Source organism: Trachurus japonicus, chromosome 9, assembly GCF_045865225.1.
Source record: "Trachurus japonicus isolate A0001 chromosome 9, Traja_1.0".
Classification (NCBI taxonomy): domain Eukaryota; kingdom Metazoa; phylum Chordata; class Actinopteri; order Carangiformes; family Carangidae; genus Trachurus; species Trachurus japonicus.
Window position 1 is genome coordinate 34,456,125 of NC_140915.1, and position 27,440 is coordinate 34,483,564.

Sequence of the window (27,440 nt, forward strand, 5' to 3'; positions counted from 1 at the left end):
TCATGTGCTGTGGCTCAGCTGGAAACGAAACGCTTTACTCGCCACAAAAACATAAAAATAAGTACTTTCCGTTTTGTTTTCTTAAAACATTTATTCACCACGATGTAGTAGAGAGTTCAAAGTACCAGAATCACACAAAATATCAAAATCGTGGAAATAGTGCTTTTCCACCTATTTTGGCTATTTGCCACAATCGAACGTCAGCGACATCCGACGGGTTTTCCCAGGCCGCCACACAAATAAAACTTTATCTATAAAAGAGACCAAAGTGAGCCCCAAATCCACATCTGAACAGCATTTTAGCAAGAAAAAGAGAAAAAGTGTGGTGCATTGTGCAGCATTACAGCAATGTAACATAAAAAGGAAACAGAAAGTGGACTACAAACCAGAAATGGACTCTTAAGGACTAGAGTCAAGGCCAAGACCAGAACAGGGACCGGGAGTGGAACTGTTCAGAGTCCTGGATTTGACTTCACATTGAACTGTGGGTAATTTCCTTGTAGCATCCTTGAGCATAAAGGACTCACTCACTGACTCACTGACTTGATGATCTGACAGGACAGCCCTCACACACTCAAACACTTCACGTGAACGGGCCTCAGTGAGTCTGTAAGGGATCACATTGTTTTGTAACAAGTTTACAAATTTTCTAAAAGAACGATTTCAAATCAAACAATTTAACAATGTGTGAGAGGAAATATATGTTACGAGTCCCAGACTGTGGTACCACGTGACCAAGTACTAATCTGTGAAAACAGATCAATCGCAGCAGCAATGAAGATCTTTTCATGTTTCCTTTGGCACAAATGACGGCCATCTTAAAATCTTCAAATTTCAAGTAGCTGATGTTATTTATCAAATTAAGTTATGTTCACATTTGAAATATTTGTGTAATAGTCTATTGAAATATTGGGAGAAACAAAAGACACAAGTCCATCAACTGTTTCATTTTTGATGTTTTTATTTTCTTAGAAAAGTTATTAAATATAGATGATTTACTTACAACTTCATTACAGAGACAAGACTGGTCAGTATGAAACATGATGAACACATAGAGACGCTTGTTTTTTAGTGATGGTGAACAACTGCTTCACTGATGAAAACAGTGCAGAGTCCTACAGCTTGGATGTGGTCTGGACTCACTGATGAAAACAGTGCAGAGTCCTACAGCTTGGATGTGGTCTGGACTCTTGTTGAGCTCACAGTACTGGTTTGACTGGAGGCCGTCGTCATGGTCACAGCTCCTTTCTTCTCAGACCTGAGTCAACAAAGGACAGTGTTAGTAAAAGGCAATGGAACCAGTCACAGTGGTTACTGGAAATCCTGAGCATTATCACGTTGTCATGGTGTCTGAGGGTGGCATCTTACTTGTTGATATTTTCCTGAATGTATTTTCCAAGCCGGGAGTTTGGATTCACACATTTCTTTCCAACTCCTCTAAGGTTGACACTGAGAGGGAAGAGAGAGATGTGTCAGAGAGAAGCTGAAGAACAACACATCAGTGGATGTGCTTTATTTCAGCTCAGCTACTCACATAATCTCTGTGTTTGAACAGAAGATGCTTGGATGGTGTATGACTGGCTCTCCCTGGATGAGCTTTGGGTTGATCATGGCGAAACCCTTTGAACACATGCATTTCTGAGATGTGTTGTCTTGTCCTGAGGGAGGAGGAGACAGGACCTTGTTAATTACAGTTCATCACTATTTGCAATAATTTTCACATTATATCCAGTCATTCCATCTGTTCACAGAAAATACTGATGAGTGCAGCTTTGAAGTTGTTGTACCAGCAGCTGCAGGCATTTTCAGCTGAAACACATTGTAACCTGGAAACTACTTGTGTTGCAACAAGTGACAACAGAACCTGAGACTAAACAGATCATGGTCATGTAGGATTCACAACAATAAACTCTCACAGTACCTTGTGCACAGAGGACCAGCAGACAGGTGAGGAAGGCAACGACAGCTGAGTTCATGGTTGGAGCTGTAGACAGGTTCTGGCTCTCACTGCTGTGTCTTCATTCACTCTGAGCTCCTGATGCTTCACAGCACGGATCTCCCTCTTTTATACACGATATACAAGTTTCATTTTCCAATAGCTTTTCACTTCCTCCTCCTCTTCCCTTTTCTTCCAAAAAGCCTGTTTCTCAGAAGCATTCTTATGCAGACTGTTTGGCTCAGACACATGTTTGTCTGCAGAGAGGCTTCTTTGTAATTATGTCTAAATGAAGAGGGAATGCATGCAATTCACATCAAAATCAGCATCAATGTAGGCTACTTGCACACCAAAAACACAGTCTAATGATTGATGGAGAAAAACATTTCTCCATACAGTTTCCACACTAGACTGCATTCACTGAGTTGTAAAGCCCCTTTATTTTGGTGTCACTTTCTAATGTTGTAATGTTGCAACTTAATGCTAAAATCTGTGAAAGTTGTGATTTCATTTCATTTATTTGTTTACTTGTAACGGGACTCTGAATATTCATGAACATACAAAATGTAAATATGCCAGATTTAGCTCTAAAGCTACGGTAATTTCCATCCGCAGTCTTGTGGTTCACACTAAAACAACATTTAGACAAGGACAAAACAAAGCACAACATGGTACAAATACAATATATCACAGTAGTAGCTTCAGTCGGAAGGAGCAAGTAGGCCTACACTCAGGTTCCCAGACACTACAGGTTCCATTTGTGTCAATAATGAAATCTACTTCAAACTTCTCATAGCTGCAAAGAGAAAAACTGGTTGGATTTATGGATGGGCCTAACAGAGAAGTCCCAAATGGTAAATGGACAGCATATATTGCATTACTTGCCCTGTTTTAACAACTACAGAAAGCGCACTGCTAATTAGCCTACTCATACCCTCAGGGCCGGCCCTAGCATTTTGGTGGCCCTAAACAAGATTTTTGTTTGTGGCCCACTCTAAGCGCAAACACCAAATCACATACACTGCTTAAAACTGAATACAGACATGTTTGATAGACAGGTGTAACAATACTCAAGTGTTTTATGTATAATCTTCCGCTCTAAGTACACTGAGGCCAATTTGTCCTAGAACACTGTATAAAGAAATAAAAAAAATTCAAATCCCTTGTGAAAACACTCCTTCAGTCATGAGAACAAACTGTTTTGGTGCTTGAAATAGGATATGAACACAGTAATAGATAAGTGTAGAAAACAAGTCTAAAATTACATTTTATAAAATCACTTTTTGTCATTCTGGCATTCTATGTTCACCAAATGTCTCAAATGTGAGATGAAAGAGGCTGAATATTGACTTCAAAGCTTCATCAGATTTTTTAAATGAGAAATTAGCTTTTTTTCCCCCTTCAAACAAAAATATTTACTAAATAAACGGAAAACACACAATTTACATTGTTCATATAATGTGTGTTGTCACTGTGTCTGTGCTGTGTGAAAGGTAAAAAAAAAAAAAAAAAGTGTAAGAGCTCAACAGGTCTGTATACAGAGCTGGAGCTGAGTTTAAGTCTGAACTTTCTCATATAGCCTATAGATTTTTTTAAAATAATCATGCTCATCAGATGAGTCAAAACTTTCAGCATCTGAAGCACCGTCATCACCGCTTCTCTCTCTCTCTCTCACGATTCTGCGGGTTTGAAGCTTCACCGTTGTTTTAATTGACAGGTTCGGTCTCCTCTGCCGTCTCTCTCCATGCCAGCCGCTGTAGGTAAACCATGGAGCTAAAACTGTGATAGGAAGGACCTTAGTGATCCCAGAGTGCCAATTGGTTGGCCGAAGTTGACTGACAGGCGATTCAACCAATCACGTATGCTCAAGTTGACGGACAACGGATTCAACCAATTACGCACAGTGAGAGGGGCCGATGCGTGCACCATGCTCTGTTGGCTCTCAAACCCTTGCTGTGAATAACATCGGTTGTCGAGGGCGGGTGTTATTTGAAAGAGGAGAGCCGTCCCTCGGTCACGGGAGCAGTTAAACGGCGTAAAATGACCGAAATATAAACAAACCGCGCCGGTAAGCGCGCCGACCTCAGTGTTAAAATGACTTGAATTGAACCCCAGTACCTTCTGATCATGTGGCCCCACCTGACGGCTGAGGCCCTAAACAACCGCATAGAGTGTTTATGCCAGGGGCCGGCCCTGCATACCCTTAGCACACATTTATCCTACCATACACACATATTCACCCATCAGTGATAGACAATTACATTTTCAGTCCAATCATAACCCCTACAAAGTATAAATCTAAAAATAAAACCCTGAAAAAAACTCTCAAACTAAAGTAAAAGTAGCATGAGTGCAGTCATAGACACAGTGAAATGGTTACATTGGTCATTTTGGTAAGGAATTTAATCTCATCAAGATTACTTATGTAGCCCTGTGGTCTTTAATTTCATTCAAATACAGACATTAAAATGTTTATGATGTTAATACATAACAGTTCATGGAGTGTAAATACGTTTAAAATTGTTGGATTATAAAATGTAAAAAAAAAAACCAGTCCTTTTATATGCAGTTAAAAGTCAGAGGAAAAGAGTGGTGTTATTTTAAAAATCATTTGTCAGCACAAATGCCAGGAGACCACGTTTGTTTGTGGGGCAGTGAAGCATCTTTTTTATTCTCTCATCTTTACGTCTGTAGAGCCAATCCTTACCTTGTTCAGGTAGGAGGTGCTTAGAGTCACCGATGTGCCGCAGCAAAGTTAGTGACAGCAGAGTCTGCTTTATCGGCGTCCAAGCTGGATAGCTGTAAACTGTAAAGTAAAACACTCACTCCCAAGATGGACGGAGAGTCGTCCCGTGGTTTATGTGTGAGAACTCTGAGAAGCTGCCAGAGGTAAATTCATGTGTTTTAATGTACTCTGTGCTGTTGTAATGTGTTAAAGACGAGCCGAATTGCTAATCGCTGCTAGCCTTTAGCTTAACCTGCTCATAGACTTTCACATGATTAATTCTGCATTGCAGTTAGCAATTGCTAATTTGTTTTTCGCCATGAATAAGCCTGTAGCTTAGTTACTGAGAGGAATTATGTGATTCAGGACTGGACATTTGCCACAAGAGGGAGAGAGTGAGGACCGGGAGAGCCCTGGACCTTTGGCGGGAGACTGCTGTACTTGAGCGTGGTTCACCACACCATGTTGCTGCACGCTCCATTCCCTTGCCGCTGAAACTGCACCTTGCCTTTTGCCCCTTTTCCCATCTTCATCTCTGACTGTTGCTGGACTCGTGAGTACACCATTAACACTTTGCACATGCTTTTGTTTATGCTGGTTAAAACCCAGTGAAGTGGCCATTCGTTTCCGGCCTCCACGCTCACAAGCTTCGACCAGGCCTGCAATGTTTTTTTATTTACATTTAACTCATTGAGTGTCGCGCTCGTTTCCAAAGTTTTAGTCAAGTGTACCGGCAATTTAGACCATTTTTGACTATTTTTGTAGAGCCACAGTGTATTCTATATTATTGCCACCAACACATACTGTGGCTCATTTGAAAGGTGAAAGTTTATGCTTCAAATGGCCACAAACCGTTTGTTTCTACGTGCCTCCGTTCCTGAGTAAACTCAAGCTAAACATGGCTGGGTTTCACCAAAATCCCTGCTTTTTTTCTAGAAAAGGAGATACAGCGTCTTTTATGAAAAGTGCTCTGTTTGTGTCTGTCGCTCTTCTGACACTCGCATTTCTGGATCAAAGGGCTCGTGTAAGATAAATATATACAACAATTGTTGTTCTATTCACAAATCCACCATTGGGGGCGGGGGGGTGCCACTAAACAACAATAACACACCGTGCCGTGACACAGCCTCTCGCCGCGGAATGTGATGGTCTCTCGGCCAAAAGCAAGTCCGGAACACCGGTCCCACCGGTGGTCGCGGTCCTTCTGTGGTACAGGTCGGTGCCGGCGGCCGGCTTTGGCCCAGAGACCATCACATTTTACCGCGGGAGGACCATGGGGAGGACACGGTGTTGCTCCAGATGAAGACCGGGCGGGACTGTCGGCTGAGAGCTTCCTGTTTCGGCTCCAAGCTGCTGGAGCCTCACCAGTGACAGCTGAGCAGCTGCGCTGCATCCACATGCAGAACTCGAGTTATGATAAAAACTTCCAGATCATGAGCTGTCATGAGCTTTTGATCGTCATCTATTTCAGTTCTGCTCGTCGTAGAGTCCCCAAATTTACACATAAGGTGTGTTAAAGTGTCTAGTTTCATAATTTAAAAAGAGGAAGCAAAAAACGAGAAATCGCGTTTTTGGCACTCAATGCATGGGAACGAAAAACGAGAAATTACGTGGTTGGCACTCAATGAGTTAATAGCCCTGCGTGAATGTGTGTGTGAGTGTGGGCTGTGGACATTTGAGTTTCCCTGGTCATTTTGATTTTACATTCTCTCATTGGGTTCACCAGGGGTCATTTGTGTATCAAACCTTCCAAGTTGTGAACTTTTATTTTAATAGGGAAGTAACAAATTTTGTGTTTACTTAAACGTTATTGGAGGCACTGCCAAGTTATTTTATATCACTATCACAGTTATCACAGGTAGTGCCATCTCCAGACGAGTCCAGACTAGCTCACGTCTCTGCCCTGGGGATCTCAAAACAACATGCACCGATAATTACAGGTAAAGAACTTACCCCTATGACTATAGGGTTTATGGCATAAGCGAATTTGCCAAAATGCTGGACTATCCCTTTAAAGTGACCTGACCAGAACGTGGCTCAGAAGAGAGATAATGATATCCATACAGACAAACTGAAGGCTGAGATTTGTCATTTTGTGTTAATGAATAGGACATTGACCTATTTCCATCTGTTCAGGCCAATGTATACATACTCCACAATATGACTTCATTACTGTATCTGAGGATGGACTAATGATTACCCTAATTTAGTTGTACTTGTTTAAATCTAAACAAATAAAATTGTTTGATATTTTATCCTTTATAAATCAGCAGCAAACACAATTCAAGAGTGTAAATATGAATTATTTCTGAACTCTTTGAAGTTCATTTTGGAAAGTTGTTCAGTTTCATATCCCATTTCTTTGAAAGTCTCACAGGCTAATTATGTAGTTTTAAAATGGAAAGATGCATGACAAAAGTTAAAACAGAGTAAACAAAAACTACCACTTCCTGGTTTTATCCTCCAAGAGCCAAATAAGTTGCAGTCTGTCCTTCCTGTTTCACAGCATTGACACATATAAAAGCCAGTGGTGATATTGCAAAATATGATGTCACAGTGAGGTCAACAATTGACCATTTTGAAAGGTTATCACCTAATTTCAACCATTTAGACATGTGAGTTACGATTAGTGTATGACTTTGTGAGTTATAACCAATATTACTGTTTGACAGTGTCTCTGACACATGTCTGCACTGACGCTGCTTTTACAATAGTTTGAGGGTTTTTTTAGATTAATATATTAACTCATTGGCTGCCAGCCATTTTCAGAGCAGAGAGCCCCATACTGCCAGCCGTTTTAGAGCATTTTGAACGATCTTATAAGACCCACAGAATATTGTGTTCTATGACTATGTAAACACCGAAACTACCAAGAGAAAGAGTAGACTCTCTTCATTCAATAGGAAAAAAAACGTTGTTTCTACCTTTTTCCGTTCTTTTGTAAACAGCAGTAGAACATAGGCTGGTTTCGCCAAAAACACCAGTTTTTGACCAAAACACTGAGAAAACAAGCTTTTTTGTGGAAAGAAACGTGTCAAGCAGAACAGTGACTTTGACGTTAATATTTTTTGCTTTAGTGACACCTCACACATCTGAACAGTGTTCTCCTTCTATAAAACAACAAAAACAACACTGAGAAAGGACTTTTGATGGCAAAATAATAATTTATTTACAAATATCAGTAAAAATGCATTAACTTTTTTGTACGTTTGTAGCTGACCTCTGCCCCATGGTCGACCACTGCTCAATCCACGACCTGTAAATTATAGAAATATATAGAATTACCATAAAAATACATCTCTTATTGCTGTAGTCAGTGTGATGTTTCCGCCGGCGATCAAAGCGATCCGCCTTTCTCTAAGCAGTAAAAGTTAGCTCGCTAGGAAGTTAGTTTATTTTTTATTTTTTTACCATTGATGTATTATATTATTACCTTCGTGTCTTTCTGGAGCGTGGGGACGAGTTTCTGCTGCTCCTGGTTGATCCGGACGGAACCGCTCACCGGGGTAGGGGTAGGGGTAGGCTATTAGCTCGTCATGCTTCAGACCCGGGTCACATAGCGTCCGTGCTTGCTCTCTCCCACTCGACCCATACAGTCTATGACTCGACCTCACCGGGAGCGGCGGCTGCAGGTACCACAGCTACATAGTACGAATCACGGGGGTGGGGGGTGGTGGGGGTGGGGGGGTTGTGTCAGGTGTCCACAGCTCAGTACGTATGCCTCCTACCTTTTGTTTTTTGCTAGGAACACCTGGCCCTTGAAAATCAACATCTCGTCCCTCTTCATTTTGATTTTCATATGCTGCTTCCTCTGACTCCTTACATCACTATTCCTTACCACGCCGCGTGTCTGTCCGTTTGTGCCCTGTGCACGTCACTCTGGTTAGCGGAGCTATCATAACCTGCTAGCGCAGCGTGCACTGCCGTCAGGTTGTAAACAAAGCCGCATGCTGCGTTGCCAGGTTTGACAGTTGCCCCCTTTTGGAAACAACATTAATTGAAGTGAATGAGAAGTTGAATGTGGATGTTTGTGTGTTCAGGCTATTTGTGTAGCCTATTTATGTAGCACATTTTAAAAAATGTTTTATAATTTTATTTTAATAGTCTTTGAGTGGTGGTTTAGTTGGGCTTTTACCTTTTTAATACTGAAAACATTGGTGACCTCAAAATCAAACTTTGTGAGCTGTTTTCTTAAAATAGTCTGATATGTTTCTCACTTCTGAATGAATGGTAAAGATTAGAGTCACCCTAGCTCAGGCTTTTGAGCCTATAAACTATAGAGCCCTATCTTATCCATTAATTCCAATATTGGGACCAGTACAGGATGTGAATCTGTCTGGACTAGAGCATGTAACACACCTGCCATCATCTTTGCTATGTAGATAGTATGTTGTGGATCAGCAGAAATGTGTGTGTGTGTGTGTGTGTGTGTGTGTGTGTGTGTGTGTGTGTGTGAGAGAGAGACTTGCTGGCAGTTTAGATCTAGAATATAATGCTAAATTATCGGTTTCCAACAACCACACTAGTTAGCTACTTAAAGCAGAAGTAAACGATCCGGTGGTCTCGTCCCTACGTCACCACATTCACGCGCATCCCTTGGCTGCACACACAGAGAGGACCGCCCCTTTATGCCGTTCTCTCTCCTTATTAGATAAAGGTTGTAGGATACAAGGAAAGTTTTCTCCTCGGCTTACAGCAGAGCAGAGTGACTGACAGACCCGTGTTTCAGACCAAACCATAATAATAATCATTGTTAAAAATGCTGCAAATCAACTAAAATTTTATAGTAACTGATGATCAAATTTTTTTTCTTTTTGGTGAACTGCTCATATTTCATTATTAAAAACCTTTAAATGTGACCCGTTCCATCAAAATGAGTCAGAAGTCGCAACGTTCTATTTTTAGATAATCAGCTGATAACATGGAAAACCCATAGAAAATCAAAAAAAATGTTTTACCCTAATTTCAAAGCAATGACATTCAAAAACAATCTCCCAAAGTTTCACAGTCCAGATAATTGAGAAAAGGCACGTAAATGATGATTAAAGTTGACCTGCAACTTAAACCCTCTGAAAATGAGTGTTGCTTCGGTGCAAAACATGAAATATCTTCTGAACCGTTCATGATAGAGACGAGCTGTAAACTGCATCTGAATCGCGGGATTCTCCGCTTTCCGACGGTCATTGAATGTCGCCTCTATGGCGAGCAGGGACGGGTACAGAAACAGATGCTAAACCGAGTAGCATTGACGCTAACAGAGCGTAGCATCGATGATAACAGAGCGTAGCATCGATGCTAAACCGAACGTAGCATTGATGCTAACCCAAACGTACACGCTTGCACATGTTTTACAAAATGTCAACAAAACATGACAACTTCTGAACCGTTTATGATAGAAACGAGCTGTAAAAAGCATCTGAATTGTGAGATTCTCTGCTTTCCGAGGGTCATTGAATGCTACCTCTATGACAACAAGGGGCCGTATAGGGTGCGTGTAATCACGTGGTACAGGAACAGATGCAGAGTCACTGGCAAAAACTTTAACTGCTATTTTCTCAGGTTTTAGAACAGAATAAGAGAGTAGGAGATCGTAATTCAAATGGCCACATCTCGAAAACCATCAAATGTATGACTCTGACTAGGGTATCATTTTAAAGCTTATTTTCTAATCTTTCCATTGATACCAAAATCTCAACTTTGAAATTTGGGTCACTGTGACTCATTTTGATGGATCGGGTCACAAATGTGATACGTGATTGATACTCCCAAAGTGCACCAGATTAATTCATTTAGATTGCAAATTTTCAAAATTTTCTTCGCACCGTACCCCCCCGTAAAAAAAGTCTGCATCCAGCTGCTGTTTGGACGTAAACACCACAGTCATGTTTTGGAATTGGCCAAGAGCAGTTCTGAACTGTAGCAAGCACACTCGCCCTACTGACTAACATGGTACTGGCAGTGGTGGGATTCGAACCCATGCCTCCTGAGAGACTGGAGCCTTAATCCAGCGCCTTGGACCGCTCGGCCACACTACCAGGTGACTTGTGTTCCATCCTTAGCCAGCCAAAGCAGGGTGAGTCGAGACCTAGCACCAGTGCAATAGGTCGAACAACAATGCAAACCCTGCCCTGCATGAAAAAAAAGATGCATGAAATGCCATCAATTAGTGTGACATTCATGCATCCATGGGTGCTCTGACAGGGCCTGAGAGAGCAAGCAGATTCTGCCGGACCAGGAGGGTCTCTACATTAAAGTGGAAGGCCAGTCAAGATTACATATCATGGTGTCACACAGGAAGGTTCACAGAAGTAGCAGAGGATGGTTTCGATCCATCGACCTCTGGGTTATGGGCCCAGCACGCTTCCGCTGCGCCACTCTGCTCTCATGTACCCTTATCATCACCCGACTTGTACATTCTTCCTGAGTTGAAATGTTATATTGTCCACCTTGTAATTGACTTCCGACAAAACACTCCATCATATTGGAGGAACCCCTCATTGGGACATCCCCTGCTGCCTTCCCTCCATCCATCTACACTGGAGCACTTGAGGTCACACTCTGACATAGCCAAGGGGACCACATCACTGCAAAGAGCAAAGGTGCAAACCTGAAACTTCCAAACAGGACTCGCTCCGAAAAGGACTGGGAAAAAAAGCCAAGGAGGTTCTGCCGGACAAGTAGTGTCACTCCATTAAAGTGGAAGACCAGTCCAGTCTACGTATCGTTGGTGACACACAGGAAGGCTCACAGAAGTAGCAGAGGATGGTTTCGATCCATCGACCTCTGGGTTATGGGCCCAGCACACTTCCGCTGCGCCACTCTGCTCTCATGTACACTTATCATCACTCGACTTTAGGGCACGTCACACTCTGACAGAGCCAAAGGGACCACATCACTGCAAAGAGCAAAGGTGCAATCTTGCTTGCAAAAAGCACACGCTCCTCACCTCAGCTGCACCTTGAGAGCCTGTCCATGAATACCACAACCAGAATCAAGGACAAAGGACAAGCTATCCATGGTCTAGCATTCACTGAAATGAAAATGTCTGGTCCACAGTTCCATGGCCAGGTCAGCATCTGCATCCAGCTGCTGTTTGGACGTAAACGCCACAGTCATGTTTTGGAATTGGCCAAGAGCAGTTCTGAACCGTAGCAAGCACACTCGCCCTACTGACTAACATGGTACTGGCAGTGGTGGGATTCGAACCCACGCCTCCTTAGAGACTGGAGCCTAAATCCAGCGCCTTTGACCACTCGGCCACACTACCTGCAGAAACAGCAGAAGGCGCATTTAAGCAACTCCAGGCGGCAGCCCCCACCTCTGCCAATTGACGCTGTCCCACATTTGGGTTAATGCATGTGTCCAAACTATGTGCTTTACCTGGGTAGCCTACTTGCAGTTTAGCTGTAGTAGTCGTATTTATCAACGCTTGAAGATTAGTAAGGCACACCCCAAGTACCATGCAATAAGAGAAAACATAATGTGCACTTTCCACTAGCATCATGTGTTCTGTCTGATGATCACAGTTGGAGCTCTTGCACCACTCATGTGGGCAAACTGTAGCAATTGGCAGTGGTGGGATTCGAACCCACGCCTCCTGAGAGACTGGAGCCTTAATCCAGCGCCTTGGACCGCTCGGCCACACTACCAGGTGACTTGTGTTCCATCCTGAGCCAGCCAAAGCAGGGTGAGTCGAGACCTAGCACCAGTGCAATAGGTCGAACAACAATGCAAACCCTGCCCTGCATGCAACAAAAGATGCATGAAATGCCATCAATTAGTTTGGAGTTATATGCAAGAGAAAGATACTGAGAGAACCAATGGCTGTGACATTCATGCATCCATGGGTGCTGTGACAGGGCCTGAGAGAGCAAGCAGATTCTGCCGGACCAGGAGGGTCTCTACATTAAAGTGGAAGGCCAGTCAAGTTTACATATCATGGTGTCACACAGGAAGGTTCACAGAAGTAGCAGAGGATGGTTTCGATCCATCGACCTCTGGGTTATGGGCCCAGCACGCTTCCGCTGCGCCACTCTGCTCTCATGTACCCTTATCATCACCCGACTTGTACATTCTTCCTGAGTTGAAATGTTATATTGTCCACCTTGTAATTGACTTCCGACAAAACACTCCATCATATTGGAGGAACCCCTCATTGGGACATCCCCTGCTGCCTTCCCTCCATCCATCTACACTGGAGCACTTGAGGTCACACTCTGACATAGCCAAGGGGACCACATCACTGCAAAGAGCAAAGGTGCAAACCTGAAACTTCCAAACAGGACTCGCTCCGAAAAGGACTGGGAAAAAAAGCCAAGGAGGTTCTGCCGGACAAGTAGTGTCACTCCATTAAAGTGGAAGACCAGTCCAGTCTACGTATCGTTGGTGACACACAGGAAGGCTCACAGAAGTAGCAGAGGATGGTTTCGATCCATCGACCTCTGGGTTATGGGCCCAGCACGCTTCCGCTGCGCCACTCTGCTCTCATGTACACGTATCATCACTCGACTTTAGGGCACGTCACACTCTGACAGAGCCAAAGGGACCACATCACTGCAAAGAGCAAAGGTGCAATCTTGCTTGCAAAAAGCACACGCTCCTCACCTCAGCTGCACCTTGAGAGCCTGTCCATGAATACCACAACCAGAATCAAGGACAAAGGACAAGCTATCCATGGTCTAGCATTCACTGAAAATGTCTGGTCCACAGTTCCATGGCCAGGTCAGCATCTGCATCCAGCTGCTGTTTGGACGTAAACGCCACAGTCATGTTTTGGAATTGGCCAAGAGCAGTTCTGAACCGTAGCAAGCACACTCGCCCTACTGACTAACATGGTACTGGCAGTGGTGGGATTCGAACCCACGCCTCCTTAGAGACTGGAGCCTAAATCCAGCGCCTTTGACCACTCGGCCACACTACCTGCAGAAACAGCAGAAGGCGCATTTAGGCAACTCCAGGCGGCAGCCCCCACCTCTGCCAATTGACGCTGTCCCACATTTGGGTTAATGCATGTGTCCAAACTATGTGCTTTACCTGGGTAGCCTACTTGCAGTTTAGCTGTAGTAGTCGTATTTATCAACGCTTGAAGATTAGTAAGGCACACCCCAAGTACCATGCAATAAGAGAAAACATAATGTGCACTTTCCACTAGCATCATGTGTTCTGTCTGATGATCACAGTTGGAGCTCTTGCACCACTCATGTGGGCAAACTGTAGCAATTGGCAGTGGTGGGATTCGAACCCACGCCTCCTGAGAGACTGGAGCCTTAATCCAGCGCCTTGGACCGCTCGGCCACACTACCAGGTGACTTGTGTTCCATCCTGAGCCAGCCAAAGCAGGGTGAGTCGAGACCTAGCACCAGTGCAATAGGTCGAACAACAATGCAAACCCTGCCCTGCATGCAACAAAAGATGCATGAAATGCCATCAATTAGTTTGGAGTTATATGCAAGAGAAAGATACTGAGAGAACCAATGGCTGTGACATTCATGCATCCATGGGTGCTGTGACAGGGCCTGAGAGAGCAAGCAGATTCTGCCGGACCAGGAGGGTCTCTACATTAAAGTGGAAGGCCAGTCAAGTTTACATATCATGGTGTCACACAGGAAGGTTCACAGAAGTAGCAGAGGATGGTTTCGATCCATCGACCTCTGGGTTATGGGCCCAGCACGCTTCCGCTGCGCCACTCTGCTCTCATGTACCCTTATCATCACCCGACTTGTACATTCTTCCTGAGTTGAAATGTTATATTGTCCACCTTGTAATTGACTTCCGACAAAACACTCCATCATATTGGAGGAACCCCTCATTGGGACATCCCCTGCTGCCTTCCCTCCATCCATCTACACTGGAGCACTTGAGGTCACACTCTGACATAGCCAAGGGGACCACATCACTGCAAAGAGCAAAGGTGCAAACCTGAAACTTCCAAACAGGACTCGCTCCGAAAAGGACTGGGAAAAAAAGCCAAGGAGGTTCTGCCGGACAAGTAGTGTCACTCCATTAAAGTGGAAGACCAGTCCAGTCTACGTATCGTTGGTGACACACAGGAAGGCTCACAGAAGTAGCAGAGGATGGTTTCGATCCATCGACCTCTGGGTTATGGGCCCAGCACGCTTCCGCTGCGCCACTCTGCTCTCATGTACACGTATCATCACTCGACTTTAGGGCACGTCACACTCTGACAGAGCCAAAGGGACCACATCACTGCAAAGAGCAAAGGTGCAATCTTGCTTGCAAAAAGCACACGCTCCTCACCTCAGCTGCACCTTGAGAGCCTGTCCATGAATACCACAACCAGAATCAAGGACAAAGGACAAGCTATCCATGGTCTAGCATTCACTGAAATGAAAATGTCTGGTCCACAGTTCCATGGCCAGGTCAGCATCTGCATCCAGCTGCTGTTTGGACGTAAACGCCACAGTCATGTTTTGGAATTGGCCAAGAGCAGTTCTGAACCGTAGCAAGCACACTCGCCCTACTGACTAACATGGTACTGGCAGTGGTGGGATTCGAACCCACGCCTCCTTAGAGACTGGAGCCTAAATCCAGCGCCTTTGACCACTCGGCCACACTACCTGCAGAAACAGCAGAAGGCGCATTTAAGCAACTCCAGGCGGCAGCCCCCACCTCTGCCAATTGACGCTGTCCCACATTTGGGTTAATGCATGTGTCCAAACTATGTGCTTTACCTGGGTAGCCTACTTGCAGTTTAGCTGTAGTAGTCGTATTTATCAACGCTTGAAGATTAGTAAGGCACACCCCAAGTACCATGCAATAAGAGAAAACATAATGTGCACTTTCCACTAGCATCATGTGTTCTGTCTGATGATCACAGTTGGAGCTCTTGCACCACTCATGTGGGCAAACTGTAGCAATTGGCAGTGGTGGGATTCGAACCCACGCCTCCTGAGAGACTGGAGCCTTAATCCAGCGCCTTGGACCGCTCGGCCACACTACCAGGTGACTTGTGTTCCATCCTGAGCCAGCCAAAGCAGGGTGAGTCGAGACCTAGCACCAGTGCAATAGGTCGAACAACAATGCAAACCCTGCCCTGCATGCAACAAAAGATGCATGAAATGCCATCAATTAGTTTGGAGTTATATGCAAGAGAAAGATACTGAGAGAACCAATGGCTGTGACATTCATGCATCCATGGGTGCTGTGACAGGGCCTGAGAGAGCAAGCAGATTCTGCCGGACCAGGAGGGTCTCTACATTAAAGTGGAAGGCCAGTCAAGTTTACATATCATGGTGTCACACAGGAAGGTTCACAGAAGTAGCAGAGGATGGTTTCGATCCATCGACCTCTGGGTTATGGGCCCAGCACGCTTCCGCTGCGCCACTCTGCTCTCATGTACCCTTATCATCACCCGACTTGTACATTCTTCCTGAGTTGAAATGTTATATTGTCCACCTTGTAATTGACTTCCGACAAAACACTCCATCATATTGGAGGAACCCCTCATTGGGACATCCCCTGCTGCCTTCCCTCCATCCATCTACACTGGAGCACTTGAGGTCACACTCTGACATAGCCAAGGGGACCACATCACTGCAAAGAGCAAAGGTGCAAACCTGAAACTTCCAAACAGGACTCGCTCCGAAAAGGACTGGGAAAAAAAGCCAAGGAGGTTCTGCCGGACAAGTAGTGTCACTCCATTAAAGTGGAAGACCAGTCCAGTCTACGTATCGTTGGTGACACACAGGAAGGCTCACAGAAGTAGCAGAGGATGGTTTCGATCCATCGACCTCTGGGTTATGGGCCCAGCACGCTTCCGCTGCGCCACTCTGCTCTCATGTACACTTATCATCACTCGACTTTAGGGCACGTCACACTCTGACAGAGCCAAAGGGACCACATCACTGCAAAGAGCAAAGGTGCAATCTTGCTTGCAAAAAGCACACGCTCCTCACCTCAGCTGCACCTTGAGAGCCTGTCCATGAATACCACAACCAGAATCAAGGACAAAGGACAAGCTATCCATGGTCTAGCATTCACTGAAATGAAAATGTCTGGTCCACAGTTCCATGGCCAGGTCAGCATCTGCATCCAGCTGCTGTTTGGACGTAAACGCCACAGTCATGTTTTGGAATTGGCCAAGAGCAGTTCTGAACCGTAGCAAGCACACTCGCCCTACTGACTAACATGGTACTGGCAGTGGTGGGATTCGAACCCACGCCTCCTTAGAGACTGGAGCCTAAATCCAGCGCCTTTGACCACTCGGCCACACTACCTGCAGAAACAGCAGAAGGCGCATTTAGGCAACTCCAGGCGGCAGCCCCCACCTCTGCCAATTGACGCTGTCCCACATTTGGGTTAATGCATGTGTCCAAACTATGTGCTTTACCTGGGTAGCCTACTTGCAGTTTAGCTGTAGTAGTCGTATTTATCAACGCTTGAAGATTAGTAAGGCACACCCCAAGTACCATGCAATAAGAGAAAACATAATGTGCACTTTCCACTAGCATCATGTGTTCTGTCTGATGATCACAGTTGGAGCTCTTGCACCACTCATGTGGGCAAACTGTAGCAATTGGCAGTGGTGGGATTCGAACCCACGCCTCCTGAGAGACTGGAGCCTTAATCCAGCGCCTTGGACCGCTCGGCCACACTACCAGGTGACTTGTGTTCCATCCTGAGCCAGCCAAAGCAGGGTGAGTCGAGACCTAGCACCAGTGCAATAGGTCGAACAACAATGCAAACCCTGCCCTGCATGCAACAAAAGATGCATGAAATGCCATCAATTAGTTTGGAGTTATATGCAAGAGAAAGATACTGAGAGAACCAATGGCTGTGACATTCATGCATCCATGGGTGCTGTGACAGGGCCTGAGAGAGCAAGCAGATTCTGCCGGACCAGGAGGGTCTCTACATTAAAGTGGAAGGCCAGTCAAGTTTACATATCATGGTGTCACACAGGAAGGTTCACAGAAGTAGCAGAGGATGGTTTCGATCCATCGACCTCTGGGTTATGGGCCCAGCACGCTTCCGCTGCGCCACTCTGCTCTCATGTACCCTTATCATCACCCGACTTGTACATTCTTCCTGAGTTGAAATGTTATATTGTCCACCTTGTAATTGACTTCCGACAAAACACTCCATCATATTGGAGGAACCCCTCATTGGGACATCCCCTGCTGCCTTCCCTCCATCCATCTACACTGGAGCACTTGAGGTCACACTCTGACATAGCCAAGGGGACCACATCACTGCAAAGAGCAAAGGTGCAAACCTGAAACTTCCAAACAGGACTCGCTCCGAAAAGGACTGGGAAAAAAAGCCAAGGAGGTTCTGCCGGACAAGTAGTGTCACTCCATTAAAGTGGAAGACCAGTCCAGTCTACGTATCGTTGGTGACACACAGGAAGGCTCACAGAAGTAGCAGAGGATGGTTTCGATCCATCGACCTCTGGGTTATGGGCCCAGCACGCTTCCGCTGCGCCACTCTGCTCTCATGTACACGTATCATCACTCGACTTTAGGGCACGTCACACTCTGACAGAGCCAAAGGGACCACATCACTGCAAAGAGCAAAGGTGCAATCTTGCTTGCAAAAAGCACACGCTCCTCACCTCAGCTGCACCTTGAGAGCCTGTCCATGAATACCACAACCAGAATCAAGGACAAAGGACAAGCTATCCATGGTCTAGCATTCACTGAAAATGTCTGGTCCACAGTTCCATGGCCAGGTCAGCATCTGCATCCAGCTGCTGTTTGGACGTAAACGCCACAGTCATGTTTTGGAATTGGCCAAGAGCAGTTCTGAACCGTAGCAAGCACACTCGCCCTACTGACTAACATGGTACTGGCAGTGGTGGGATTCGAACCCACGCCTCCTTAGAGACTGGAGCCTAAATCCAGCGCCTTTGACCACTCGGCCACACTACCTGCAGAAACAGCAGAAGGCGCATTTAGGCAACTCCAGGCGGCAGCCCCCACCTCTGCCAATTGACGCTGTCCCACATTTGGATTAATGCATGTGTCCAAACTATGTGCTTTACCTGGGTAGCCTACTTGCAGTTTAGCTGTAGTAGTCGTATTTATCAACGCTTGAAGATTAGTAAGGCACACCCCAAGTACCATGCAATAAGAGAAAACATAATGTGCACTTTCCACTAGCATCATGTGTTCTGTCTGATGATCACAGTTGGAGCTCTTGCACCACTCATGTGGGCAAACTGTAGCAATTGGCAGTGGTGGGATTCGAACCCACGCCTCCTGAGAGACTGGAGCCTTAATCCAGCGCCTTGGACCGCTCGGCCACACTACCAGGTGACTTGTGTTCCATCCTGAGCCAGCCAAAGCAGGGTGAGTCGAGACCTAGCACCAGTGCAATAGGTCGAACAACAATGCAAACCCTGCCCTGCATGCAACAAAAGATGCATGAAATGCCATCAATTAGTTTGGAGTTATATGCAAGAGAAAGATACTGAGAGAACCAATGGCTGTGACATTCATGCATCCATGGGTGCTGTGACAGGGCCTGAGAGAGCAAGCAGATTCTGCCGGACCAGGAGGGTCTCTACATTAAAGTGGAAGGCCAGTCAAGTTTACATATCATGGTGTCACACAGGAAGGTTCACAGAAGTAGCAGAGGATGGTTTCGATCCATCGACCTCTGGGTTATGGGCCCAGCACGCTTCCGCTGCGCCACTCTGCTCTCATGTACCCTTATCATCACCCGACTTGTACATTCTTCCTGAGTTGAAATGTTATATTGTCCACCTTGTAATTGACTTCCGACAAAACACTCCATCATATTGGAGGAACCCCTCATTGGGACATCCCCTGCTGCCTTCCCTCCATCCATCTACACTGGAGCACTTGAGGTCACACTCTGACATAGCCAAGGGGACCACATCACTGCAAAGAGCAAAGGTGCAAACCTGAAACTTCCAAACAGGACTCGCTCCGAAAAGGACTGGGAAAAAAAGCCAAGGAGGTTCTGCCGGACAAGTAGTGTCACTCCATTAAAGTGGAAGACCAGTCCAGTCTACGTATCGTTGGTGACACACAGGAAGGCTCACAGAAGTAGCAGAGGATGGTTTCGATCCATCGACCTCTGGGTTATGGGCCCAGCACGCTTCCGCTGCGCCACTCTGCTCTCATGTACACGTATCATCACTCGACTTTAGGGCACGTCACACTCTGACAGAGCCAAAGGGACCACATCACTGCAAAGAGCAAAGGTGCAATCTTGCTTGCAAAAAGCACACGCTCCTCACCTCAGCTGCACCTTGAGAGCCTGTCCATGAATACCACAACCAGAATCAAGGACAAAGGACAAGCTATCCATGGTCTAGCATTCACTGAAAATGTCTGGTCCACAGTTCCATGGCCAGGTCAGCATCTGCATCCAGCTGCTGTTTGGACGTAAACGCCACAGTCATGTTTTGGAATTGGCCAAGAGCAGTTCTGAACCGTAGCAAGCACACTCGCCCTACTGACTAACATGGTACTGGCAGTGGTGGGATTCGAACCCACGCCTCCTTAGAGACTGGAGCCTAAATCCAGCGCCTTTGACCACTCGGCCACACTACCTGCAGAAACAGCAGAAGGCGCATTTAGGCAACTCCAGGCGGCAGCCCCCACCTCTGCCAATTGACGCTGTCCCACATTTGGGTTAATGCATGTGTCCAAACTATGTGCTTTACCTGGGTAGCCTACTTGCAGTTTAGCTGTAGTAGTCGTATTTATCAACGCTTGAAGATTAGTAAGGCACACCCCAAGTACCATGCAATAAGAGAAAACATAATGTGCACTTTCCACTAGCATCATGTGTTCTGTCTGATGATCACAGTTGGAGCTCTTGCACCACTCATGTGGGCAAACTGTAGCAATTGGCAGTGGTGGGATTCGAACCCACGCCTCCTGAGAGACTGGAGCCTTAATCCAGCGCCTTGGACCGCTCGGCCACACTACCAGGTGACTTGTGTTCCATCCTGAGCCAGCCAAAGCAGGGTGAGTCGAGACCTAGCACCAGTGCAATAGGTCGAACAACAATGCAAACCCTGCCCTGCATGCAACAAAAGATGCATGAAATGCCATCAATTAGTTTGGAGTTATATGCAAGAGAAAGATACTGAGAGAACCAATGGCTGTGACATTCATGCATCCATGGGTGCTGTGACAGGGCCTGAGAGAGCAAGCAGATTCTGCCGGACCAGGAGGGTCTCTACATTAAAGTGGAAGGCCAGTCAAGTTTACATATCATGGTGTCACACAGGAAGGTTCACAGAAGTAGCAGAGGATGGTTTCGATCCATCGACCTCTGGGTTATGGGCCCAGCACGCTTCCGCTGCGCCACTCTGCTCTCATGTACCCTTATCATCACCCGACTTGTACATTCTTCCTGAGTTGAAATGTTATATTGTCCACCTTGTAATTGACTTCCGACAAAACACTCCATCATATTGGAGGAACCCCTCATTGGGACATCCCCTGCTGCCTTCCCTCCATCCATCTACACTGGAGCACTTGAGGTCACACTCTGACATAGCCAAGGGGACCACATCACTGCAAAGAGCAAAGAGGTTCTGCCGGACAAGTAGTGTCACTCCATTAAAGTGGAAGACCAGTCCAGTCTAAAGTGGAAGAGCCTGTCCATGAATACCACAACCAGAATCAAGGACAAAGGACAAGCTATCCATGGTCTAGCATTCACTGAAATGAAAATGTCTGGTCCACAGTTCCATGGCCAGGTCAGCATCTGCATCCAGCTGCTGTTTGGACGTAAACGCCACAGTCATGTTTTGGAATTGGCCAAGAGCAGTTCTGAACCGTAGCAAGCACACTCGCCCTACTGACTAACATGGTACTGGCAGTGGTGGGATTCGAACCCACGCCTCCTTAGAGACTGGAGCCTAAATCCAGCGCCTTTGACCACTCGGCCACACTACCTGCAGAAACAGCAGAAGGCGCATTTAAGCAACTCCAGGCGGCAGCCCCCACCTCTGCCAATTGACGCTGTCCCACATTTGGGTTAATGCATGTGTCCAAACTATGTGCTTTACCTGGGTAGCCTACTTGCAGTTTAGCTGTAGTAGTCGTATTTATCAACGCTTGAAGATTAGTAAGGCACACCCCAAGTACCATGCAATAAGAGAAAACATAATGTGCACTTTCCACTAGCATCATGTGTTCTGTCTGATGATCACAGTTGGAGCTCTTGCACCACTCATGTGGGCAAACTGTAGCAATTGGCAGTGGTGGGATTCGAACCCACGCCTCCTGAGAGACTGGAGCCTTAATCCAGCGCCTTGGACCGCTCGGCCACACTACCAGGTGACTTGTGTTCCATCCTGAGCCAGCCAAAGCAGGGTGAGTCGAGACCTAGCACCAGTGCAATAGGTCGAACAACAATGCAAACCCTGCCCTGCATGCAACAAAAGATGCATGAAATGCCATCAATTAGTTTGGAGTTATATGCAAGAGAAAGATACTGAGAGAACCAATGGCTGTGACATTCATGCATCCATGGGTGCTGTGACAGGGCCTGAGAGAGCAAGCAGATTCTGCCGGACCAGGAGGGTCTCTACATTAAAGTGGAAGGCCAGTCAAGTTTACATATCATGGTGTCACACAGGAAGGTTCACAGAAGTAGCAGAGGATGGTTTCGATCCATCGACCTCTGGGTTATGGGCCCAGCACGCTTCCGCTGCGCCACTCTGCTCTCATGTACCCTTATCATCACCCGACTTGTACATTCTTCCTGAGTTGAAATGTTATATTGTCCACCTTGTAATTGACTTCCGACAAAACACTCCATCATATTGGAGGAACCCCTCATTGGGACATCCCCTGCTGCCTTCCCTCCATCCATCTACACTGGAGCACTTGAGGTCACACTCTGACATAGCCAAGGGGACCACATCACTGCAAAGAGCAAAGGTGCAAACCTGAAACTTCCAAACAGGACTCGCTCCGAAAAGGACTGGGAAAAAAAGCCAAGGAGGTTCTGCCGGACAAGTAGTGTCACTCCATTAAAGTGGAAGACCAGTCCAGTCTACGTATCGTTGGTGACACACAGGAAGGCTCACAGAAGTAGCAGAGGATGGTTTCGATCCATCGACCTCTGGGTTATGGGCCCAGCACGCTTCCGCTGCGCCACTCTGCTCTCATGTACACGTATCATCACTCGACTTTAGGGCACGTCACACTCTGACAGAGCCAAAGGGACCACATCACTGCAAAGAGCAAAGGTGCAATCTTGCTTGCAAAAAGCACACGCTCCTCACCTCAGCTGCACCTTGAGAGCCTGTCCATGAATACCACAACCAGAATCAAGGACAAAGGTCTAGCATTCACTGAAAATGTCTGGTCCACAGTTCCATGGCCAGGTCAGCATCTGCATCCAGCTGCTGTTTGGACGTAAACGCCACAGTCATGTTTTGGAATTGGCCAAGAGCAGTTCTGAACCGTAGCAAGCACACTCGCCCTACTGACTAACATGGTACTGGCAGTGGTGGGATTCGAACCCACGCCTCCTTAGAGACTGGAGCCTAAATCCAGCGCCTTTGACCACTCGGCCACACTACCTGCAGAAACAGCAGAAGGCGCATTTAGGCAACTCCAGGCGGCAGCCCCCACCTCTGCCAATTGACGCTGTCCCACATTTGGATTAATGCATGTGTCCAAACTATGTGCTTTACCTGGGTAGCCTACTTGCAGTTTAGCTGTAGTAGTCGTATTTATCAACGCTTGAAGATTAGTAAGGCACACCCCAAGTACCATGCAATAAGAGAAAACATAATGTGCACTTTCCACTAGCATCATGTGTTCTGTCTGATGATCACAGTTGGAGCTCTTGCACCACTCATGTGGGCAAACTGTAGCAATTGGCAGTGGTGGGATTCGAACCCACGCCTCCTGAGAGACTGGAGCCTTAATCCAGCGCCTTGGACCGCTCGGCCACACTACCAGGTGACTTGTGTTCCATCCTGAGCCAGCCAAAGCAGGGTGAGTCGAGACCTAGCACCAGTGCAATAGGTCGAACAACAATGCAAACCCTGCCCTGCATGCAACAAAAGATGCATGAAATGCCATCAATTAGTTTGGAGTTATATGCAAGAGAAAGATACTGAGAGAACCAATGGCTGTGACATTCATGCATCCATGGGTGCTGTGACAGGGCCTGAGAGAGCAAGCAGATTCTGCCGGACCAGGAGGGTCTCTACATTAAAGTGGAAGGCCAGTCAAGTTTACATATCATGGTGTCACACAGGAAGGTTCACAGAAGTAGCAGAGGATGGTTTCGATCCATCGACCTCTGGGTTATGGGCCCAGCACGCTTCCGCTGCGCCACTCTGCTCTCATGTACCCTTATCATCACCCGACTTGTACATTCTTCCTGAGTTGAAATGTTATATTGTCCACCTTGTAATTGACTTCCGACAAAACACTCCATCATATTGGAGGAACCCCTCATTGGGACATCCCCTGCTGCCTTCCCTCCATCCATCTACACTGGAGCACTTGAGGTCACACTCTGACATAGCCAAGGGGACCACATCACTGCAAAGAGCAAAGGAGGTTCTGCCGGACAAGTAGTGTCACTCCATTAAAGTGGAAGACCAGTCCAGTCTACGAAGTGGAAGAGCCTGTCCATGAATACCACAACCAGAATCAAGGACAAAGGACAAGCTATCCATGGTCTAGCATTCACTGAAATGAAAATGTCTGGTCCACAGTTCCATGGCCAGGTCAGCATCTGCATCCAGCTGCTGTTTGGACGTAAACGCCACAGTCATGTTTTGGAATTGGCCAAGAGCAGTTCTGAACCGTAGCAAGCACACTCGCCCTACTGACTAACATGGTACTGGCAGTGGTGGGATTCGAACCCACGCCTCCTTAGAGACTGGAGCCTAAATCCAGCGCCTTTGACCACTCGGCCACACTACCTGCAGAAACAGCAGAAGGCGCATTTAGGCAACTCCAGGCGGCAGCCCCCACCTCTGCCAATTGACGCTGTCCCACATTTGGGTTAATGCATGTGTCCAAACTATGTGCTTTACCTGGGTAGCCTACTTGCAGTTTAGCTGTAGTAGTCGTATTTATCAACGCTTGAAGATTAGTAAGGCACACCCCAAGTACCATGCAATAAGAGAAAACATAATGTGCACTTTCCACTAGCATCATGTGTTCTGTCTGATGATCACAGTTGGAGCTCTTGCACCACTCATGTGGGCAAACTGTAGCAATTGGCAGTGGTGGGATTCGAACCCACGCCTCCTGAGAGACTGGAGCCTTAATCCAGCGCCTTGGACCGCTCGGCCACACTACCAGGTGACTTGTGTTCCATCCTGAGCCAGCCAAAGCAGGGTGAGTCGAGACCTAGCACCAGTGCAATAGGTCGAACAACAATGCAAACCCTGCCCTGCATGCAACAAAAGATGCATGAAATGCCATCAATTAGTTTGGAGTTATATGCAAGAGAAAGATACTGAGAGAACCAATGGCTGTGACATTCATGCATCCATGGGTGCTGTGACAGGGCCTGAGAGAGCAAGCAGATTCTGCCGGACCAGGAGGGTCTCTACATTAAAGTGGAAGGCCAGTCAAGTTTACATATCATGGTGTCACACAGGAAGGTTCACAGAAGTAGCAGAGGATGGTTTCGATCCATCGACCTCTGGGTTATGGGCCCAGCACGCTTCCGCTGCGCCACTCTGCTCTCATGTACCCTTATCATCACCCGACTTGTACATTCTTCCTGAGTTGAAATGTTATATTGTCCACCTTGTAATTGACTTCCGACAAAACACTCCATCATATTGGAGGAACCCCTCATTGGGACATCCCCTGCTGCCTTCCCTCCATCCATCTACACTGGAGCACTTGAGGTCACACTCTGACATAGCCAAGGGGACCACATCACTGCAAAGAGCAAAGGTGCAAACCTGAAACTTCCAAACAGGACTCGCTCCGAAAAGGACTGGGAAAAAAAGCCAAGGAGGTTCTGCCGGACAAGTAGTGTCACTCCATTAAAGTGGAAGACCAGTCCAGTCTACGTATCGTTGGTGACACACAGGAAGGCTCACAGAAGTAGCAGAGGATGGTTTCGATCCATCGACCTCTGGGTTATGGGCCCAGCACGCTTCCGCTGCGCCACTCTGCTCTCATGTACACTTATCATCACTCGACTTTAGGGCACGTCACACTCTGACAGAGCCAAAGGGACCACATCACTGCAAAGAGCAAAGGTGCAATCTTGCTTGCAAAAAGCACACGCTCCTCACCTCAGCTGCACCTTGAGAGCCTGTCCATGAATACCACAACCAGAATCAAGGACAAAGGACAAGCTATCCATGGTCTAGCATTCACTGAAATGAAAATGTCTGGTCCACAGTTCCATGGCCAGGTCAGCATCTGCATCCAGCTGCTGTTTGGACGTAAACGCCACAGTCATGTTTTGGAATTGGCCAAGAGCAGTTCTGAACCGTAGCAAGCACACTCGCCCTACTGACTAACATGGTACTGGCAGTGGTGGGATTCGAACCCACGCCTCCTTAGAGACTGGAGCCTAAATCCAGCGCCTTTGACCACTCGGCCACACTACCTGCAGAAACAGCAGAAGGCGCATTTAGGCAACTCCAGGCGGCAGCCCCCACCTCTGCCAATTGACGCTGTCCCACATTTGGGTTAATGCATGTGTCCAAACTATGTGCTTTACCTGGGTAGCCTACTTGCAGTTTAGCTGTAGTAGTCGTATTTATCAACGCTTGAAGATTAGTAAGGCACACCCCAAGTACCATGCAATAAGAGAAAACATAATGTGCACTTTCCACTAGCATCATGTGTTCTGTCTGATGATCACAGTTGGAGCTCTTGCACCACTCATGTGGGCAAACTGTAGCAATTGGCAGTGGTGGGATTCGAACCCACGCCTCCTGAGAGACTGGAGCCTTAATCCAGCGCCTTGGACCGCTCGGCCACACTACCAGGTGACTTGTGTTCCATCCTGAGCCAGCCAAAGCAGGGTGAGTCGAGACCTAGCACCAGTGCAATAGGTCGAACAACAATGCAAACCCTGCCCTGCATGCAACAAAAGATGCATGAAATGCCATCAATTAGTTTGGAGTTATATGCAAGAGAAAGATACTGAGAGAACCAATGGCTGTGACATTCATGCATCCATGGGTGCTGTGACAGGGCCTGAGAGAGCAAGCAGATTCTGCCGGACCAGGAGGGTCTCTACATTAAAGTGGAAGGCCAGTCAAGTTTACATATCATGGTGTCACACAGGAAGGTTCACAGAAGTAGCAGAGGATGGTTTCGATCCATCGACCTCTGGGTTATGGGCCCAGCACGCTTCCGCTGCGCCACTCTGCTCTCATGTACCCTTATCATCACCCGACTTGTACATTCTTCCTGAGTTGAAATGTTATATTGTCCACCTTGTAATTGACTTCCGACAAAACACTCCATCATATTGGAGGAACCCCTCATTGGGACATCCCCTGCTGCCTTCCCTCCATCCATCTACACTGGAGCACTTGAGGTCACACTCTGACATAGCCAAGGGGACCACATCACTGCAAAGAGCAAAGGTGCAAACCTGAAACTTCCAAACAGGACTCGCTCCGAAAAGGACTGGGAAAAAAAGCCAAGGAGGTTCTGCCGGACAAGTAGTGTCACTCCATTAAAGTGGAAGACCAGTCCAGTCTACGTATCGTTGGTGACACACAGGAAGGCTCACAGAAGTAGCAGAGGATGGTTTCGATCCATCGACCTCTGGGTTATGGGCCCAGCACGCTTCCGCTGCGCCACTCTGCTCTCA

General features: G+C 46.7%; 1 protein-coding gene and 40 non-coding genes across 41 annotated transcripts; all 41 read right to left on the minus strand.

Annotated features, from left to right (window-relative positions):
- Positions 1-1,139: 1,139 nt before the first annotated feature.
- LOC146981944 (C-X-C motif chemokine 11-1-like) lies at positions 1,140-2,035 on the minus strand. The gene is made up of 4 exons (XM_085788221.1): positions 1,922-2,035; positions 1,535-1,658; positions 1,369-1,449; positions 1,140-1,258 (listed from the first exon to the last, which is right to left on the minus strand). Exons 1-4 carry the CDS (start codon positions 1,974-1,976, stop codon positions 1,165-1,167), a joined length of 354 nt encoding a protein of 117 aa, XP_085644347.1. The 5' UTR covers positions 1,977-2,035; the 3' UTR covers positions 1,140-1,164.
- Positions 2,036-10,614: 8,579 nt separating this feature from the next.
- trnal-aag (transfer RNA leucine (anticodon AAG)) lies at positions 10,615-10,696 on the minus strand. Its single transcript has one exon. It is a non-coding gene; the product is annotated as a tRNA-Leu (tRNA).
- A 274-nt stretch (positions 10,697-10,970) lies between these two features.
- Positions 10,971-11,042, minus strand: trnam-cau (transfer RNA methionine (anticodon CAU)). The gene has a single exon. It is a non-coding gene; the product is annotated as a tRNA-Met (tRNA).
- Positions 11,043-11,846: 804 nt separating this feature from the next.
- Positions 11,847-11,928, minus strand: trnal-uag (transfer RNA leucine (anticodon UAG)). The gene has a single exon. It is a non-coding gene; the product is annotated as a tRNA-Leu (tRNA).
- Positions 11,929-12,228: 300 nt separating this feature from the next.
- trnal-aag (transfer RNA leucine (anticodon AAG)) lies at positions 12,229-12,310 on the minus strand. The gene has a single exon. It is a non-coding gene; the product is annotated as a tRNA-Leu (tRNA).
- A 318-nt stretch (positions 12,311-12,628) lies between these two features.
- trnam-cau (transfer RNA methionine (anticodon CAU)) lies at positions 12,629-12,700 on the minus strand. Its single transcript has one exon. It is a non-coding gene; the product is annotated as a tRNA-Met (tRNA).
- A 372-nt stretch (positions 12,701-13,072) lies between these two features.
- On the minus strand, positions 13,073-13,144 carry trnam-cau (transfer RNA methionine (anticodon CAU)). The gene has a single exon. It is a non-coding gene; the product is annotated as a tRNA-Met (tRNA).
- A 355-nt stretch (positions 13,145-13,499) lies between these two features.
- trnal-uag (transfer RNA leucine (anticodon UAG)) lies at positions 13,500-13,581 on the minus strand. The gene has a single exon. It is a non-coding gene; the product is annotated as a tRNA-Leu (tRNA).
- Positions 13,582-13,881: 300 nt separating this feature from the next.
- trnal-aag (transfer RNA leucine (anticodon AAG)) lies at positions 13,882-13,963 on the minus strand. The gene has a single exon. It is a non-coding gene; the product is annotated as a tRNA-Leu (tRNA).
- Positions 13,964-14,281: 318 nt separating this feature from the next.
- Positions 14,282-14,353, minus strand: trnam-cau (transfer RNA methionine (anticodon CAU)). Its single transcript has one exon. It is a non-coding gene; the product is annotated as a tRNA-Met (tRNA).
- Positions 14,354-14,725: 372 nt separating this feature from the next.
- Positions 14,726-14,797, minus strand: trnam-cau (transfer RNA methionine (anticodon CAU)). Its single transcript has one exon. It is a non-coding gene; the product is annotated as a tRNA-Met (tRNA).
- Positions 14,798-15,157: 360 nt separating this feature from the next.
- On the minus strand, positions 15,158-15,239 carry trnal-uag (transfer RNA leucine (anticodon UAG)). Its single transcript has one exon. It is a non-coding gene; the product is annotated as a tRNA-Leu (tRNA).
- A 300-nt stretch (positions 15,240-15,539) lies between these two features.
- trnal-aag (transfer RNA leucine (anticodon AAG)) lies at positions 15,540-15,621 on the minus strand. Its single transcript has one exon. It is a non-coding gene; the product is annotated as a tRNA-Leu (tRNA).
- Positions 15,622-15,939: 318 nt separating this feature from the next.
- Positions 15,940-16,011, minus strand: trnam-cau (transfer RNA methionine (anticodon CAU)). The gene has a single exon. It is a non-coding gene; the product is annotated as a tRNA-Met (tRNA).
- A 372-nt stretch (positions 16,012-16,383) lies between these two features.
- trnam-cau (transfer RNA methionine (anticodon CAU)) lies at positions 16,384-16,455 on the minus strand. Its single transcript has one exon. It is a non-coding gene; the product is annotated as a tRNA-Met (tRNA).
- Positions 16,456-16,815: 360 nt separating this feature from the next.
- On the minus strand, positions 16,816-16,897 carry trnal-uag (transfer RNA leucine (anticodon UAG)). Its single transcript has one exon. It is a non-coding gene; the product is annotated as a tRNA-Leu (tRNA).
- Positions 16,898-17,197: 300 nt separating this feature from the next.
- On the minus strand, positions 17,198-17,279 carry trnal-aag (transfer RNA leucine (anticodon AAG)). Its single transcript has one exon. It is a non-coding gene; the product is annotated as a tRNA-Leu (tRNA).
- Positions 17,280-17,597: 318 nt separating this feature from the next.
- trnam-cau (transfer RNA methionine (anticodon CAU)) lies at positions 17,598-17,669 on the minus strand. The gene has a single exon. It is a non-coding gene; the product is annotated as a tRNA-Met (tRNA).
- A 372-nt stretch (positions 17,670-18,041) lies between these two features.
- On the minus strand, positions 18,042-18,113 carry trnam-cau (transfer RNA methionine (anticodon CAU)). The gene has a single exon. It is a non-coding gene; the product is annotated as a tRNA-Met (tRNA).
- Positions 18,114-18,468: 355 nt separating this feature from the next.
- On the minus strand, positions 18,469-18,550 carry trnal-uag (transfer RNA leucine (anticodon UAG)). The gene has a single exon. It is a non-coding gene; the product is annotated as a tRNA-Leu (tRNA).
- A 300-nt stretch (positions 18,551-18,850) lies between these two features.
- trnal-aag (transfer RNA leucine (anticodon AAG)) lies at positions 18,851-18,932 on the minus strand. Its single transcript has one exon. It is a non-coding gene; the product is annotated as a tRNA-Leu (tRNA).
- Positions 18,933-19,250: 318 nt separating this feature from the next.
- On the minus strand, positions 19,251-19,322 carry trnam-cau (transfer RNA methionine (anticodon CAU)). The gene has a single exon. It is a non-coding gene; the product is annotated as a tRNA-Met (tRNA).
- A 372-nt stretch (positions 19,323-19,694) lies between these two features.
- On the minus strand, positions 19,695-19,766 carry trnam-cau (transfer RNA methionine (anticodon CAU)). The gene has a single exon. It is a non-coding gene; the product is annotated as a tRNA-Met (tRNA).
- Positions 19,767-20,121: 355 nt separating this feature from the next.
- On the minus strand, positions 20,122-20,203 carry trnal-uag (transfer RNA leucine (anticodon UAG)). Its single transcript has one exon. It is a non-coding gene; the product is annotated as a tRNA-Leu (tRNA).
- Positions 20,204-20,503: 300 nt separating this feature from the next.
- Positions 20,504-20,585, minus strand: trnal-aag (transfer RNA leucine (anticodon AAG)). The gene has a single exon. It is a non-coding gene; the product is annotated as a tRNA-Leu (tRNA).
- Positions 20,586-20,903: 318 nt separating this feature from the next.
- On the minus strand, positions 20,904-20,975 carry trnam-cau (transfer RNA methionine (anticodon CAU)). The gene has a single exon. It is a non-coding gene; the product is annotated as a tRNA-Met (tRNA).
- Positions 20,976-21,480: 505 nt separating this feature from the next.
- trnal-uag (transfer RNA leucine (anticodon UAG)) lies at positions 21,481-21,562 on the minus strand. Its single transcript has one exon. It is a non-coding gene; the product is annotated as a tRNA-Leu (tRNA).
- A 300-nt stretch (positions 21,563-21,862) lies between these two features.
- On the minus strand, positions 21,863-21,944 carry trnal-aag (transfer RNA leucine (anticodon AAG)). The gene has a single exon. It is a non-coding gene; the product is annotated as a tRNA-Leu (tRNA).
- A 318-nt stretch (positions 21,945-22,262) lies between these two features.
- On the minus strand, positions 22,263-22,334 carry trnam-cau (transfer RNA methionine (anticodon CAU)). The gene has a single exon. It is a non-coding gene; the product is annotated as a tRNA-Met (tRNA).
- A 372-nt stretch (positions 22,335-22,706) lies between these two features.
- On the minus strand, positions 22,707-22,778 carry trnam-cau (transfer RNA methionine (anticodon CAU)). Its single transcript has one exon. It is a non-coding gene; the product is annotated as a tRNA-Met (tRNA).
- Positions 22,779-23,118: 340 nt separating this feature from the next.
- trnal-uag (transfer RNA leucine (anticodon UAG)) lies at positions 23,119-23,200 on the minus strand. Its single transcript has one exon. It is a non-coding gene; the product is annotated as a tRNA-Leu (tRNA).
- A 300-nt stretch (positions 23,201-23,500) lies between these two features.
- trnal-aag (transfer RNA leucine (anticodon AAG)) lies at positions 23,501-23,582 on the minus strand. The gene has a single exon. It is a non-coding gene; the product is annotated as a tRNA-Leu (tRNA).
- Positions 23,583-23,900: 318 nt separating this feature from the next.
- trnam-cau (transfer RNA methionine (anticodon CAU)) lies at positions 23,901-23,972 on the minus strand. Its single transcript has one exon. It is a non-coding gene; the product is annotated as a tRNA-Met (tRNA).
- A 508-nt stretch (positions 23,973-24,480) lies between these two features.
- On the minus strand, positions 24,481-24,562 carry trnal-uag (transfer RNA leucine (anticodon UAG)). Its single transcript has one exon. It is a non-coding gene; the product is annotated as a tRNA-Leu (tRNA).
- Positions 24,563-24,862: 300 nt separating this feature from the next.
- On the minus strand, positions 24,863-24,944 carry trnal-aag (transfer RNA leucine (anticodon AAG)). The gene has a single exon. It is a non-coding gene; the product is annotated as a tRNA-Leu (tRNA).
- Positions 24,945-25,262: 318 nt separating this feature from the next.
- trnam-cau (transfer RNA methionine (anticodon CAU)) lies at positions 25,263-25,334 on the minus strand. Its single transcript has one exon. It is a non-coding gene; the product is annotated as a tRNA-Met (tRNA).
- Positions 25,335-25,706: 372 nt separating this feature from the next.
- Positions 25,707-25,778, minus strand: trnam-cau (transfer RNA methionine (anticodon CAU)). Its single transcript has one exon. It is a non-coding gene; the product is annotated as a tRNA-Met (tRNA).
- A 360-nt stretch (positions 25,779-26,138) lies between these two features.
- On the minus strand, positions 26,139-26,220 carry trnal-uag (transfer RNA leucine (anticodon UAG)). The gene has a single exon. It is a non-coding gene; the product is annotated as a tRNA-Leu (tRNA).
- Positions 26,221-26,520: 300 nt separating this feature from the next.
- trnal-aag (transfer RNA leucine (anticodon AAG)) lies at positions 26,521-26,602 on the minus strand. The gene has a single exon. It is a non-coding gene; the product is annotated as a tRNA-Leu (tRNA).
- Positions 26,603-26,920: 318 nt separating this feature from the next.
- trnam-cau (transfer RNA methionine (anticodon CAU)) lies at positions 26,921-26,992 on the minus strand. Its single transcript has one exon. It is a non-coding gene; the product is annotated as a tRNA-Met (tRNA).
- Positions 26,993-27,364: 372 nt separating this feature from the next.
- On the minus strand, positions 27,365-27,436 carry trnam-cau (transfer RNA methionine (anticodon CAU)). Its single transcript has one exon. It is a non-coding gene; the product is annotated as a tRNA-Met (tRNA).
- Positions 27,437-27,440: the final 4 nt, after the last annotated feature.

Excerpts from the sequence above, each read along its gene's own strand:
- LOC146981944 (XM_085788221.1), bottom strand. The coding sequence starts at position 1,976 with ATGAACTCAGCTGTCGTTGCCTTCCTCACCTGTCTGCTGGTCCTCTGT. Across the intron at positions 1,659-1,921 it reads GCTGGTCCTCTGTGCACAAG|GACAAGACAACACATCTCAG; the intron begins GTACTGTGAGAG and ends CTCCTCCCTCAG. Across the intron at positions 1,259-1,368 it reads ATTCAGGAAAATATCAACAA|GTCTGAGAAGAAAGGAGCTG; the intron begins GTAAGATGCCAC and ends TTGTTGACTCAG.